General features: G+C 45.6%; 2 protein-coding genes across 2 annotated transcripts in view; both read right to left on the bottom strand.

The window, feature by feature from the left end:
- Positions 1 to 415: 415 nt before the first annotated feature.
- LOC128748520 (solute carrier family 22 member 4-like) lies at positions 416 to 6,474 on the bottom strand. The gene is made up of 10 exons (XM_053847381.1): positions 6,067 to 6,474; positions 4,843 to 4,946; positions 3,899 to 4,053; positions 3,659 to 3,830; positions 3,141 to 3,267; positions 2,367 to 2,467; positions 2,093 to 2,307; positions 1,196 to 1,378; positions 999 to 1,134; positions 416 to 538 (listed from the first exon to the last, which is right to left on the bottom strand). Exons 1-10 carry the CDS (start codon positions 6,472 to 6,474, stop codon positions 445 to 447), a joined length of 1,695 nt encoding a protein of 564 aa, XP_053703356.1. The 3' UTR covers positions 416 to 444.
- Positions 6,475 to 7,587: 1,113 nt separating this feature from the next.
- Positions 7,588 to 15,326, bottom strand: part of slc22a5 (solute carrier family 22 member 5) — a 13,743-nt gene continuing 6,004 nt past the window's right edge. The window contains exons 2-11 of the mRNA XM_053846943.1: positions 12,797 to 13,220; positions 12,622 to 12,725; positions 11,177 to 11,331; positions 10,676 to 10,847; positions 10,470 to 10,596; positions 10,312 to 10,406; positions 10,035 to 10,249; positions 8,119 to 8,301; positions 7,914 to 8,049; positions 7,588 to 7,840 (exon numbers count right to left, since the gene is read on the bottom strand). Coding sequence (XP_053702918.1) covers positions 7,744 to 7,840; positions 7,914 to 8,049; positions 8,119 to 8,301; positions 10,035 to 10,249; positions 10,312 to 10,406; positions 10,470 to 10,596; positions 10,676 to 10,847; positions 11,177 to 11,331; positions 12,622 to 12,725; positions 12,797 to 13,189 — 1,677 coding nt within the window. The 5' untranslated portion in view covers positions 13,190 to 13,220 and the 3' untranslated portion in view covers positions 7,588 to 7,743. The remainder of the gene's footprint in view (positions 7,841 to 7,913; positions 8,050 to 8,118; positions 8,302 to 10,034; positions 10,250 to 10,311; positions 10,407 to 10,469; positions 10,597 to 10,675; positions 10,848 to 11,176; positions 11,332 to 12,621; positions 12,726 to 12,796; positions 13,221 to 15,326) is intronic.

The raw sequence follows: 15,326 nt of genomic DNA, 5'->3' as shown, positions 1-15,326 counted from the left end.
TATTCCTCCTACTTTTACTTTTAAGTCATTCATAGATTAATTTTCTGTGGTTCATCCCAGCTATTCGGGGCAACTGGGAAGAGATACCCAGTTCATCACATCTTTATGAAAAATAAAGTCATCAACAGCCTCCTTTTGAGGACTGTGGGAAGAAAGCAGAGTGTGCAGGGGAAAGTTCTACAAATGGCGCCTAAACATTGCGGTCATTGTGAGTTCTCACTCATATTTGGAGATTCTTCATGGAGAAAGCATCATGGCAAACACAAAACAAATACAATCACACACAGATTAAAAGAGTTTAATTGACATTATACAAACATTCCTTGGTCTTTAGAAAAACATTGTCCAATAAGTTAGCAACACACACTGAAAAAAAAACTTCCACAGAGCTGCTTCGTGTCACCGTGGGCGTGGGGTCATGACCTTCGTGTCTGTGTGAGGTAACTAGAACCTGTGCTCCTGAATGCATCTTCCCTCTTTGAGTTGGTCGTCGCCAGCTTCACTCTCTGGTTCTCCATCTTTGACTTTGTTTCTTATCCTGTTTGGAACGTGAGAAGAAGAATTCAGAAGACCAGTTACAAATGTTTGGTGTGATGCTCTGATGCTCATCCATCCATCCATCCATCCATCCACCCATCCATCCATCTATCATCCATCCATCCATCCATCCATCCATCCATCCATCCATCCACTCACCCATCCATCCATCCATCCATCCATCTATCATCCATCCATCCATCCATCCATCCATCCATCCATCCATCCACTCACCCATCCATCCATCCATCCATCCATCCATCCATCCATCCACCCACCCATCCATCCATCCACTCACCCATCCATTATCCATCCATCCATCCATCCATCCATCCATCCACTCACCCATCCACCCATCCATCCATTATCCATCCATCCATCCATCCATCCATCCACTCACCCATCCATTATCCATCCATCCATCCACTCACCCATCCATTATCCATCCATCCTGGACTCACCAGAACAGCTTCTGCATGTGCGCTAGCGTCTCTGGAAGCGGCTTCTTGTGCGTCTCCGGCAGCAGGAGACAGAGGAAGGCGCCGAGAAGAGCCAGTGCTCCCATGAGAATATACGGCAAAGCCTTATAGAACTGCCCTGCAACAAACAGGACTGCATCAAGTTTGTTCCGGCCCGAAGCGGAGGTGGAGACACTCACCGATGTAGATGATGAACGGGGAGATGATGGTGCCCAGACGGGCGGCCATGGCGCAACATCCCATGGCCGAGTTCCTGATCACCGTGGGGAAGAGCTCCGAGGAGACGGTGTAGACGATGCAGAACGCAGCGGTGATGCCGAATTTCCCCAACATCTCCAGCAGCACCCCCACCCAGGGAAGATCTGGGAAAATTGGTCTTAGTGTGAGCTCATCGGAGAAGACTCCTCCGGATTTTAAGGAGAAAGTAACGTCATTGTTCATAAATACATTCCAGATGATGAATAATAATACAATTCTTTAAATTATGATTCATGAAGAAGAGGAAAAATATAAATCAATTCACTATCAGTCAGAAATAAAACGTATTTTGCTTTTGATAAATTAAAAAAGCGTCAGTAAATATTATTATTACATGTACATATATTACATATATACGTATTATTACATGAGTATTGAAGATATTTTAAAATATTTTTACATATTATATAATTTTTTAAATATAAAACTAACTAAAATCTAAAGAAAAGGAACTTAAATCAATATTTTAGGTGCAATTAAAAAAAAAAAAAATTAATTTTTAACTAAAATAAATTTTAAATCGTGTTCTCTGAAGAACAGAATATAAAAAGTCTAAACTGATCAATAATTGATCAATAATTAGTAATAAAAGACCAAGTTAATTGAAAATAAATAATTTAATTGTGAAAAAATGGAAACATTAAATTCATAAAAGATAAGATACAATGTATTATGATAGAAACAGTCCTCATGGTGCGTTCAGGATGCTCATCATTTTTAGATGTGAACTCAAAATAAGTGCCTGTGACCTTCATCTCAAGGTCATGGGCATGTTTTTGGAGAAATGTGGCGTGTGTGAGAGGGAGAGGAGCCGTCACCAATGGGGATGAGATGAACGCAGAGGATCATCACTCCTCCGACGAACAGAGTCGACGACTGGCAGAAGTGTCTGGAGAAGAAGCGCAGAAGCGCCAGGGCGATGAGGTAAGCCGGGACCTCGGCCACCGCCGACAGGAAGGCGTTGAGGTACGGGTCTCCGTGCAGGTTGGAGGTGTTGAGGATCAAGGCGAAGTAGCCGATGGTGATGATGACCCTGTGGGACGGCAGGATGAAGCAGGCGGAGATTTGAGAGGTGGGGAGCGGAGCTGTTACCAGAGGAAGGAGCAGAGCAGGAGGATGATGAAGACGTTGCAGTCGCGCAGGACCACAAATAGGTTGTGCTTCTTCTCATTTGCATTCAGAGCTGCGTCGATCTGGGAAGGAAGTGAAGCTTGTGAACACAGAGAGCGACCCACAGCCTGAAATCATCATGTGACATCTGGCCCTTGATGTGGCCCTCACATAACTCCCCCCCGCCTCAGTTAGCCTCGCGCTCTCGAGCCGCGCTGAAGGAGCCTCGATGTCACGTGACACCACCTCCAGATAAGACTCCACTCCCACGGCCAGTAAAAGTTCTAATCTTGCCTTTATCAGCGTGTGTTGTCTCGAAGCACTTAAAGAGAATTTGATGACTTCAGAGTTCATGCAAAGAAACTAGCTCGTGCTAACCGCTAAGTACGGAATTAGCATAAGCTGTCGTAGCCAGTCAGAGTGGTGTCTGTCACACAAACCCACCATGTTTTAACACAACTGACTCGTCTAAACCACAAAAAATCCCTGCGCGGAATTTTTATTTTATTTTTAAAAAATATTTAATAAAATAAATGAGTACATTTTTTTTGTTTGTGTGCCTCATAATTCAGACCGTCCACAGTCACGCCATATTACGCTACATATGCTAATTGTTTTTCTTCTATTATTGGGCATAACCCCCCTAAAACTATAATATAATTGATTAATACATTTAAAAATGTCCAATAATTTTTCTTGTGAATTTTCTTGGTGGCGAGCACGCGCCGCTAGCGCCGCTAGCAAACAAACACTTGCCTCATCTTGACTGAAAATAGTTTCCGGGGGGACAATCCTGTTCCTCTTGGCCGCGTAGATGAGAATGCTTTCGGCTTCCTTCACGCGTCCTTGAGAGAACAGCCATCGCGGAGACTCTGGCACCAACCTGAAGAGGAGGAATACTGTTTATTCTCGACTCATCCCCCAGTGATGAAGAAGCCAAAGGCAAGTCGAGCTTGGGTCGCTGAGACCTGTCCTGGATCCGCTCCGTTCTGAAGCCATGGTTCTTCTCTGAGTCTCACCTGGATGGCTGAGCTTGTCGCGCTACCTCGAAGAGAGTCCAGGCGCTCAAGAGTTTTGGTCACAGCCCAAAACTCATGACCACAAATGGCAGATGGAACGGTTGCCTTTTAGCTCAGCTCTTTTTTTTAAAATTTACCCCGACCCGACACGATTGAATACTCGTGATTGCTGACTATGCTATCCTCTCACTTCATTCTGACTGGTAAGTCCCAACAAACTCTTCATAAAATGACAGTTAAAGGTTGGCTTCTTACCACCAAATTGGGATGTAGATCAGACCACATGCCGCCATCGGGATCATCAACAGATGCCACTCCCTCAACGCCATCGCCACCGGAGCTAACAGCATGTAGCCAATACCTGAGCTCATGAACACGCCCAGGGAGCAGAAGAAAACTCTGGCTTTGGCGTTGAGGATTTCTGTGCCTGTGGGAGAAACTATCTTCAGTTCTTGTCGATGATGAGCCCACATGCTGCTCCTGGGACTTACGCACCGAGCACGAAGGCAATGACATAGTTGGAGACCGAACCGGCTCCGCCAATACTGAACAAGATGGTGAAGGCCACCCAGTTGGGAGAGAATATCTGCGCGGCCGTCGCCACTGTTTGAAGAGCCATCATGAGGAAGAGCGCATACTTCCGGCCGTACCTGCAACAATCGAACGCTTTGGTCAGTGGTGTCCTTTGTCAACGACGATGCTGACTCATGAAGCGAAACATGACTAGCAAGTGGACGTTTCAGAAAGCCACAACGCTTGTTGCATTTAGGCTTTCAACTGAACTCTTGGAATACAATTTGGTGACACTTGGTATACGGGAAGCTCGGCACCATAAAGGCACATTTATGCTCACATTTCGTACGACATTGTACTGGTCCTTTGTTACCGTCACTGATCACATACTCCCTTCTTTGCGTTGGTAATGCAGTTCACCAATATATCCACCAGGGGGAGGAACATAGAGTCAGAGACAAAACTCCAAAACCGACTCTGTGTTTTCCTTTTGCTCAAATCAGGAAAACGTAGGCAGCGTTGTAGGATTGTCATGAGGCCTTAAATATATCGTGACTGGAGGACGGAGAATTTCCAGCATTGTCAAGTCTTCCTCATGTCTCATTAGAGCTACATGTCAGGCAGAAACAGCAACACTGCCCTCCATGGTTTCTGCTGGTACTGCTCCGTTTGGTGCGTAAACTTTGTGGAAATGTGCAAAAATACGGATGAAATGAAGGATCCGTCCGTATCCGGATGTTTACGTAATGTTGGGCCTCAAGTCAGGCTACCCCACAAGTGACGTAGTGTGAGAGCTAGCAATGGTAACCCCAGGACTCTGCACCTTAAACCGAACTGTTCTCTTTGAATGTCCAAAACACCAAAAATCCACTTGACAATCATCAATACGCAACACCTTAGGAGTGATAACGTGTCGTGAGACCGACCTGTCAGACATCTGACCTGAGAGAAGGCCACCTAGGAGAACCCCAACATAATGGATGGAAGTCGTCAGCGGGACCTTGTAAGCGTCGTCACACACCAAGTCCCACTGCAACGAGAACAACACAGTTAGTGAAGTAGCTCCTGTTTGGCTTGAAGCACGGGAGTCTTTCAGGCCGAGTGTGTGTGCAGAGATAGTGAGTCACACGTGGACCGCGGCCAACAGAAGACCCTAGTCTCGCGTCCAATTACGTCATTAGCTGGATGGTTCGAGTCAAATGGGTTAAGCGTTCATGTGCCACTGGTCGTCCAGATCACACGACGAGTCAGTTCCGCTGCTGCGAAAGACGACGTTGCACGGTAGGTACACCGTATCCGTCTATACTGTAAAAGTTCTATCGACATTACTTTGGATTTAAAGCCTGAGTTATGACCGTGTAAATGATCTTTATGACTCTTGTGTTCTCGCTGTGTTGCCCTGAAGTGGCTGAGAAGTTCTCATTGTTACGGTTATTAAAAACCCAATGATTGTTTTTTAAAACCTGTACATTAATTATTAATGATTTTAAGATGGAAAAAAAGAGCGTCTCTTGCTAGCACATTGCTCCACAGAATGTAGAGCTTCCTGACTCAGCAGTGGGTATTTCAGATTAAATTATGGTTTACAGTCCTTCAGTTTTGAAAAAAACGAAGAATGTCTTCGTCAAAATGACTTTATATAGAAGGTGGTTAAACCCGGTTGAGCAACTCAGCTCAAGCTTACTCGGAAATGACGATAAAAAGATGCTAAATAATTTTTCTCCTGCGCCTTGTGCACAATAAATGATGATTTAAACCGGGATTTTATTCTGTTTATACGATCATAAATGGTCCCTACCTGTAAATATGATTGTAAATATGATCCTACTGTGTATTAAGTGACCAGTTGTTATGTTTAAAACATAATTTACTGGTAATATACTTCATGTACTAAGGCAATATGAGTGAAGATCATTGCTCCATAACAATATCTCAAAAGATTGGCAGGTGCCCCAAGTGAGACATTTGGTGTCTTCATCGTCTTTGTCACTCATTGAACCTTCTTTTCCAGACCTAATTCATGTGTCCCTCATTGATTCACTACCATCCCGTCACGGGGGAAGATCTGAGTTGTTTAAATGAGTCACCCATCTGGGCTCCATGAAGCCTCTTTTGCCATAATGTACACAAAATGTAAACCATCCACTCACGTCCATGACAATGGTCGACTGGTAGATGTCCTTGCTGTATTTCCAACCGTCCACACAGGACTCCAGCGGAACCTCACTCACGTTCACGCCTTCATTCGGACGGAGCCCTCTGTCAGAGTAGTTCCTGACCATGTCCATGTTGAGCCTGAAGCAAGAGCTGCGTTGCGCCTTGCCGTCCACCGTCTCCAGAGGGATGGCCACCTCCGTCCACGCTTGACTCAGGTTGTAGCTGTCAGGAATCAAACACTCATGAGGCGGTGACGCCGCAACAAACACGATGTAGGCGCCGATGAAGCCGTTTGGGATGATGCTTAGAGCGAGCGAGAAGAAGATCTGACGCTGAAACGGCCCCCACGAGCCCAGAAAACTGACAATGCTGTCATAATCTCTGACTTTAGTGCTGGCCATCTTCTGAAAAAGTCAAAGAGAGAATGCGACCGCGTCTCCTTGTTATGAAGCGATAGACGTCTGTCACAAATGACCTTTGCTTCCCGTCGCTCGCCACTGATCTGGGAGGCGACGCTGTTACAAAACTTACATTATAAAACACTATCAGCGCACAGGATCACAGTCAAATACGACCATGGAAATCAGAGGCACCGTTTTTGTCCAGAAACAAACTCATGATCACCTTAATTCTCTCCATGATTCAAGGAAATTACGTCATTTAGTAGCTGGTTCCTAAAGAGCACCGGTTAATTATCTGCAACACCGTCAAAGTTTGACAAGACTTTCCTGAAGATAATGAGCCGATGTGCTGCCGTGGCTTTCAACACGTTGTGGGAGAAAGAATGACACATGACGCTCAGTTCGGTCTGTAAAGGAAAACATGTTTTTGGAGTATGAATGAAAAAAGACATGAGGAAGTCCGTTTCTGTCCAGTGATCCAAAGGGCATCTTCGACTTGTGCTTACAGAGTCTCTTAAATATACCACACCAGCAACACGAGGGTAACGTTTAAAGGCTTCGCCCAAATCCCAAGACATGGTTGAAGAATTGAGAATAGAAAACGGTGTTCTAGAAGGCGCCCATACTCAAAGCTACATTGGTTTACAAGCTTACGACCCCGTCCTTTTATCGTGGGCTTACACTTTGCGACTTTGCTGCAAAGTTCTGGCAGCTTTTACAGTGCAACGTGGCAAATTTATCAGCTTTTTTTTTGCAGAGTTTCCATGAAAAGCCAAGTGCTCCCCCCTCACAAGAGCGCGCCACCCCCTGGCTTTGAATGAGCGACGCACAGCTGCCACAACTGGGCTTACGCTCCAGATCCTCGCTGTATAGACCGCGTCCAAACCCAAACAAGACATGCTGATCGGCCATTGAAGGCAGGGAACCAGCAGCAGATCTAAAACCCAAGACGCTTGTAAACCGAGGCACTGCTGCAGTCGTAAAGATAGTATAGATGATATTGCTTATCATCTAATTACAGTCATAATCATAAAGTCACACAAGCTCGAGATGGACTTGCAACTCGTCCAGTACGAGACAAAAAAAGTCTTCGACTTCACAAAGTGAGGGTTTAAAACTTTTATTTCTTCACTTGACACTTGAAAAGAGTTCCTTAAAATTCATTGTTATAAAAGGGAGTCTGGATATCCAAACACTTGGGCAGCTTGAAATATTTTTTAAAAAAAAGGGGGGAAAAATTCCATAGCCTTTTCATGCTGACAAGTTTGTCTAAGGTGCTAATTTTTCCACGTCGCTCTCACGTTGCAGCGACGGGTTGATGCTTCCGTTGTCCATGTATTTCCTCTTTTTGGGCCCGGTGCACAGCCTGGAAGACAAATACAGTCGTGAGACATGACTTGGCTCTGGCCATGACTTGAGTCCAGTCCCACTCCTCTTACCCGCGACACTCCTGCATCTGCTCCACTGTCTCCGGAAGGTCTCGGTGGAGGGTCTCGGGGAGGAAGAGGTTGACCACACTGGAGGCGAGAGTGAGGCTGCCCATCAGCATGTACGGAAGAGCGCTGTTGTACCGGCCTGCGAATCGCACGAGAGCAACCGTTGACATTCAAATGAGCATCCTGGCGTTGCAACGCAGTAACGTACCCAAGTAAATGACGTAAGGAGCCGTGATGCTGCCGATCCGAGCGGCGGACGAGCACATGCCCATGCCGACGTTTCGGAGCACGGTCGGGTAAATCTCGGCCGTGTAGATGTAGACGATGCTGAACGCCATGGTGAAGCCGAACTTCCCAGCCAGGACCAGAGCCAGAGCGACCCACTGTAGAGCTGACCAGACAGACAAAACATCATCAACATACATTACAATTCAAAAGAGAGGAGGTCCACATGGTTACAGCTCGCGCCACAGAATTGAAATGACGCTTTCGATGCATTAATCATTGAACGGTTGCACAGTTGTAGTTCCACATCCTCAGGCGAAGTCCAATAGCTGTTACGTTTCCTTTCCTTAATCATTTATTCACCGTTTCCCTTTGTGAAAAATTCACTCGCCGCATTGGCGTCGCCTGAGATTGCTAGTCATTGACCACTAGCATGGTTGCTAACCATCTCAGGTGTAAACACAACAGCAGGTATTAATCTACTAATGGGCAGCCATATTCTTATTCATCCTCCACCGCTTATCCGTTGCCATCGAGGTCGAGCCAAGCGACCGTCTCCCGGGCAACATCCACCATCTCTGACTTGGGGATCCCGAGATGCCTCCGGGCCAGCGAAGAGGTATGATCCCTCCACCTGGTCCTGGGTCGACTCCTCGGTCTCCGCCCAGCGGGCCGTGCCTGACACACCTCCAGGGCGCTTCCTCATGAGATGCCACCTCAACTGACTCCTCACAATGCGCAGAAGGAGCAGCTCAACTCTGAGTCCCTCCCGAGTGACAGAACTTCTCACCCTCTAACTAAGACATACACCTTCCGGTGAGAGAAAACTCATTTCAGCCGCTTCTGTCTCGTTCTTTCGGTCCTGACTCACAGCTCATGGCCACAGGTGAAGGTCGGTTTGAATACAGAGCTTTGCCTTTTGGCTCAGCTCTCTCTAGCCACATTTTCAAGTCAACCATAAATGTTTCCCCCTTAAGAAAAAGGCACCCGATCAAGTGCACACAGCGATATCACGTAACGTATCTTGCTGAACTGGGGATGGAGCAGGTTGTCGAGAGCGCTGCAGAATGCGGCTGCATTTTTATTTGTTTTATTTGATTTAAACATGTAAACATTCAGGAGCTCGCCATCCTCGTCCTCTGTCCGTAACGTATTTCAATGGGGAAAAAGATTGGCGCATTATTACAACCTCTTGGAATAACTCTCGAGGTCATGCGAGTAGAAAGGTTTCTATGGTGGTGTGGTGTGGATAGGCGTTGAGTGGACCCATGAGGATTGGTGGAACCTGAAGTATGCACCAGTTCTTGACAAGCTTGTTTGAGATTCTAATCAGTTCAGGTCTCGCAAGTACACCCTGCTGTTAAATGAGCAGGACGTCGTCTTCCAGTCGCAGGTATGTCAAACTCTCACCTATCGATTTTAAAGATTGTATGTCTGAGATGTCTGAGATTGTATGGCGCGAAGATTTGACTCGTATCTCCTGTTTTGTCCGAGACGATGTTCTTCTCATGTTGGTCATGTGTTGTGAAGTCATGGTCACGAGTCACATGAGCGATGTTGAAACGCTGTGGTCAGCAGCAGGTTGGGCATTTGAGATAACTAATCCACTAAACCCGTGAAACAGTTACAGAGCAGGGGGGATAACACCAGAGGTGGGAGAAGTACTGTAAAATGAACGGAATATAAATGACTGCGGTAAAAGAGAAAGTGCTCCTTGGGCTGATGAGTAACAGCTCCAGAGTAAAATCTAACTTAAGTACAGTGTTTTGCATTTTTTGATGAGACTAAGTCGCATTTTTTGACTTCACCACTAGTAGAATTAAAGTACTGATGAGTGCCATAATATTGAGTGGAGTAACCTGGCAGAAGCCAACTATAGTACCTCAGTACTATTCGTACCATCAGAGATGAACTGGACCAGCAGCAGGACTCCGCCTCCGAGGGCCAGGAAGGTGGACAGCAGAGCTCTTCTCGGGCATTTCTTCAGGAGCACGGTGGACACCACGTAGGCAGGGACCTCGGTGGTAGCCGACAGGAAGCAGTTCATGTAGGGGTCCCCACTCAAGTTGGAGGTGTTCAGGGACAAGCCGAAGTATCCGATGTTGATGGCCATCCTGAAGAGAGAGAGAGTTTCAAGGGTCTGTCGGTCTGACCGCATCACAAGTCTGACACGTACCACAGCAGGAGGCACATCACCGTGATGCATCGGATGTTTCGGAATCTCAAAATGTCCAGCATCGTGTACTTCCTGGTGGAGGGCGTTTCCTGCTCCTGAACAGAACGCCAACCCGGTTATTTAGCTGAGGCCAGCTGAAAAATGAGGGTTCTTCTTACGTCGGTTTTTTTGAAGATAACAGCCGGTGCTTCCACTTTATTTCTGCGGGCGGCGTCTCTCACGATTGCTTCAGCTTCCTCCGTTCTCCCCTGAGTGATCAGCCAGCGCGGAGACTCCGGGATGAACCTGCCGGGCAGCCAGGACGTGATGAGGTCAGAGGTCCAGTGGCTAGACGTGAACGAGTGAATGGCTTCGAGCAACTCACCACCAGAGTGGGATGTAGACGACAGACGTTGAGGACAGGACGGCCAGAAGAGTCCTCCAGTCTCGGATGGCGTAGGCGATCCACGGCAACGTCATGTAGCCCATGCAGTAGAAGAGAAAGGCTCCCAGAGTGGTGAAGATCACGCGCATGGTTTTACTCAGCAACTCAGTTCCTGCCACAGAAGAACAATTTGGCGATGAGAAAAATGTATCTCCAATGACTTGGTGACATTTATCACCAGGGCTAAGGAGTTTATCGACCGTTGTTTGTAACGCTTCACATGAACACCAGGTGGTGGTGTTATCAGCATAAATGCATCATTGGATGGAATAACCCTCTAGAACAGTGAAATTACCAATGATATCGCTTCTCAGATTCAACAATACAAGTGGGCAGTTTTTGGATGGGACACCCTGGAAAGTTCCCCACCCAATTCCAAGCTAACTTTAACTTCCTCTACGGTTAAGTTAGAGTCGGGGATGAACAAGATTTGATCCGTACCGAGAACGAATGCGGAGATGTAGATGGAAATCTGGGAGGCGCCGACGAAAAGAAACATGACACAGAACATCTTCCACGAATAGGAGAAGGACTGGAGCAGGACAGCCAAAGCCTGAGCAGCCAGAGAGATGAAGACCACCTTTTTCCTCCCGAACCTGTGACACATTTGACGAAACGAATCATGAAACATGAACCGAAACCCTCCTCACGCCATCGTAGCTCACTTGTTAGCTACTAAGCTTTTTAGCAGTTTCATTTACTTCTGTATCAGACTGTAATGTAACAGTTGCACAAGAGCGCATGACCTCGCGCCAGAGCTAGCACACTCTGTCCGCTGGTGTTTTGGCAGCTGCATCGGGACTCCTTGTTTTCTTACAGTCAGCTGAGCGGCACATGAAGTCTGTCAAAGTTTAACTCTCAGCTCGGCAGTAAACCGGTGACACCTCTGGACACCAGAGAAGACAGCAGAAAAAATGAATTTACCAAACTTGTGTCATAGTCCAGGACTGAAATCATGGCAACTGTTTGTCTGGCTGGGTCCTGTTGTGTGTGGCCATTTTCAGAGCCTCTTTTTGTAAAGAAAGACCGCCACCTACTGACCTCCGAGGCTTCATGAAGCTTCATCAGCGCAGCAGAACAATCACTAGGTGGCGGTGTGGTCTTGAAGAGTGAAATTGTGAAGGGGTGGGGGGAGTTAGATTCTACTTTCATGTTTTCAAATATAAGAAATTGTGTTTCAAGTCAGAAGTAGTTATATTCTTGTAAAATCCAAATGCTGTCTTTGCATTTTGTTTGTCCATTTCCGGCTTTAATAGCCATTAGTTACATGAGTTATAGGCACAGCTGCTATAATTCCTGTGGCTTTTTGGGATAAACTTGAATCTGAGTTGAATGAGAGTTTCGGAAGTTTGGATTTCTGTTAAAATTTGCTTGTTTTCTTCCTCCTGTTGAGTGGTATTAGCGTCATATACGTGTTCGGAGATTAACATTCCTGCGCACAGTTAGAACGTATGGGCTCGAAACAGGAATTCAGTCAGTCGCAAAAGATAAACTGAAGATTTTCAGAAGGTCCATGCATGAACATCCGCCGTTACCGAGTTAGTTTCCCCCCTTGTTGTACTTCGGCTCCAACTCAGTCTTTGCATGTAACGCTTCAGCCATTTTTATTTTTATTTTTATTTTTATTTTTATTTTTATTTTTGCTTTTATTTTTGCTTTTATTTTTTTTATTTATTTATTTATTTATTTATTAACGGCACTTCATTTCAAAGCACTTTCCTAGTTGGTGGGACCCCCACTGACCGGGTCCAATAGATTCTATTCTGATTCTGATATGAACACTGGGTGGTGCTGTTATCAGCGCAACTGTAGCGTCCGTTACAACCATCCACATCAGTGAACTTGTCATTGAAAAAATTCAACAGTAGACGTCAGAAAACACATACCTGTCTGAGAGCTGGCCCGAGATCAGGGATCCAAGAAGGTATCCAACAAACAGAGTGGAGGATGTGAAGGGGACTTTCCACTGGTTGTCACACACGAGGTCCCACTGTGGAGGTCTCAGATTTAATACAGCAGCTTCAGTCAAGGCGGGTTGAGCTTTGCTAAAAGCGGACTGACCTCAGTGACAATGGTGGACTGGTAGATGTCTCGACTGTAGTTCCATCCGTCCAAGCATCTCTCCTGCTCCAGAGTGGTGAGGTTGACATCCCTGCCGGGCACTAAGCCTTCTGCGGAGAGATTCCTCACCACGTCCAGCTTATACCTCCAGCACTGGCTCTGGACTGCCTTGCCGTTTTCCTCTGTGAGGGGAATGACGGCCTTCCTCCACTCTTCCGTCAAGTTGACGTCCGGAATGAGGCAGTGGTGCTTGGGAGCTGCTCCGGCAAACACAATGTACAACCCGTTAAATCCAGTGGACACGTAAACCGTGTTGAGGAGGAAGAACGTGGCCCAGAAATAAGGACCGGTCTGTCCCAGGAAGGTGGTTTCTTCATCATAATCACGCATCATTCAAAGTCTCCAAACTCTGCTGTTCCTGCGCCTGAGTGGTGAACAGAGTTGCAGTCAGGAGAGCGAAACCCCCCTCTGGACCTTTTCATCCCACAGTGAGGCGCGTGGTAAACACCGGCTTATAAGCCCAGAGGTCCCCGCTGCATCTCCAGTGAGTGAGTGACAGACCCCCTACTCAATAACTGATGGGATTTCCTCTCAGATAAAGAGTCAGAGTGGAGCTCCTCGCACCCCCCCCACCCCCCCACCCCCCACGACTCCACTCTCAGCAACATTCCACACTTTTTAAATACCCACACGTGCCTGTACTCTAAATGCTGCTAAGCAGCATTAAGACTGCAAATGGACTCATTTTAGGGGAAGTTGAGGAGCCAAGCGACACAGCTCTCGCACAAAGACCACAGAGATTGGATTTTGACTTTTTTTTTTATTTCCTTCCTCAATCTGAACAGGAGCCACTGTGATTCCATGAATTCAAATACATATCAGAAACATTTGAAAATTGTATTTAAAGTTTTCCAAAACACTGATGCATTCCAATATAGTTAGCCACAACAACAAAGAGACCAAAAGATATTTTTTATATGAGTGAAATGAAATTATTTTGGGGCCTTATTTTATTACACAACAATAATACAATTGTTATTTTATTCATTTATTTACTAATTTAGTGGATAATGATGACTAATGTTCAATAAAACATAAAATTTGATTAATGAAATATGAATCATAATAAACCAGTCATATACATTCGAAATATTAATACACAATTAGGATTTTTATTAATGAATTAGAGGAAAAAAATATAAAACAAATATTAAATGCAATTAATCGCGATTAATTCGGAATAAAAACTGTAATAATTGAATTAATTTATCGTGTCCCACTCCTAAATAGTCATTAAATACAGAATTAAACTGATAGAAATAAAGGAGTTCAATCATTTTCTGTCATCCAAAGTTGGGTCATGGGGGCAGCAACTAGAGTCAAGACACCCAGCCTTCTTCCCCCTAGAAAACTCCACTAAAAAGACAGTGAGCGTCCTGGGTCGACGTCTCTACTTTGAGTCTCAGACTCAGAGAAAAGCCACGCTCCTCCGGTCAGACCCACGTCCCGAGGTCACGAGTGGCGCATCCTTCCCTCACTGGACACAACTGCTGTTGTTATAAAATGAAATTTCTTCTTCTCTGAGTCGAGTGACGGCAGCTAATGTAATCAGTCCGCTCCACACAGTGGGCCACTCAGGATGTGTGGAAGTAAAGCGTGACAAGATCAGCTGGGGTCTCACGTCCTCCTGCCTTTGTCAGTCAACGTTTAACACACAAGCTCACGGCACCACACACGTGCGCTTCCACCTATGTGATACAAGACTCAGTGGTGAAGTAAAGCTGATGCCGCTGAAGGATTCAACCAAAACTCCGACTGGACGCGGGTTTAGATCCAGACTTTTCAAGGTTATTTGGCTTTCACATCTGTCCTCTGGAGACGACTGTTTCCATTAGAGCTGGGGCGCATTAATGTCGATTAATTAATCGCATAAACAAGAATGACTTACGATTTTATTTTGAATTATGTTTCAAAACCTTCATCCACCTGGATGGTTCACATGTATCGACTCAGTTAACCTCAATTTCTTAATTCTGGCGTCAAATATAGAGGTGCGATTAAACGCGATTAATTCATCATAACACCTCGAATTAATGAGGTAATGTCCATTAATCAACACCCACCTTCTAATCTCTTAATCCCCTTCTCTTTCTAGTCGACCTGAGCAGCACTTGGCCCTTTTAGCTCTCATTCTTCACCATCCAAAACTGAGGCTCTCAGTGACTTGTGTGACTTGAATCGACACTTTCAGAACTACACAATGAGTTTGTCAGTCCAGGTGGCGCTAAGAAACCCAGCTGCCAAACTGGATTAACAATGGAGCACAGCAAAATAACCTCTCACTGCCAATTGATTTAAGCGTTTGAACTGTTGCTGTACGCTATGGGACTGGCATGAGCCTTAATAATGATAGGTTATGATTCATTCTGTCGCCGTATAGAAAAAAAACTCCTCATAACTCAATGGTATTTTAAGATTTAGTTAAATAGTCACAGTTGTTTAAATTATTATTTTATTATTTTATCTGGAT

This window comes from Synchiropus splendidus, chromosome 17, assembly GCF_027744825.2.
Source record: "Synchiropus splendidus isolate RoL2022-P1 chromosome 17, RoL_Sspl_1.0, whole genome shotgun sequence".
In the NCBI taxonomy this organism is placed as follows: domain Eukaryota; kingdom Metazoa; phylum Chordata; class Actinopteri; order Syngnathiformes; family Callionymidae; genus Synchiropus; species Synchiropus splendidus.
The sequence above is the reverse complement of the archived record's forward strand: the minus strand, read 5'-3'. Positions and strand labels throughout refer to the sequence as shown.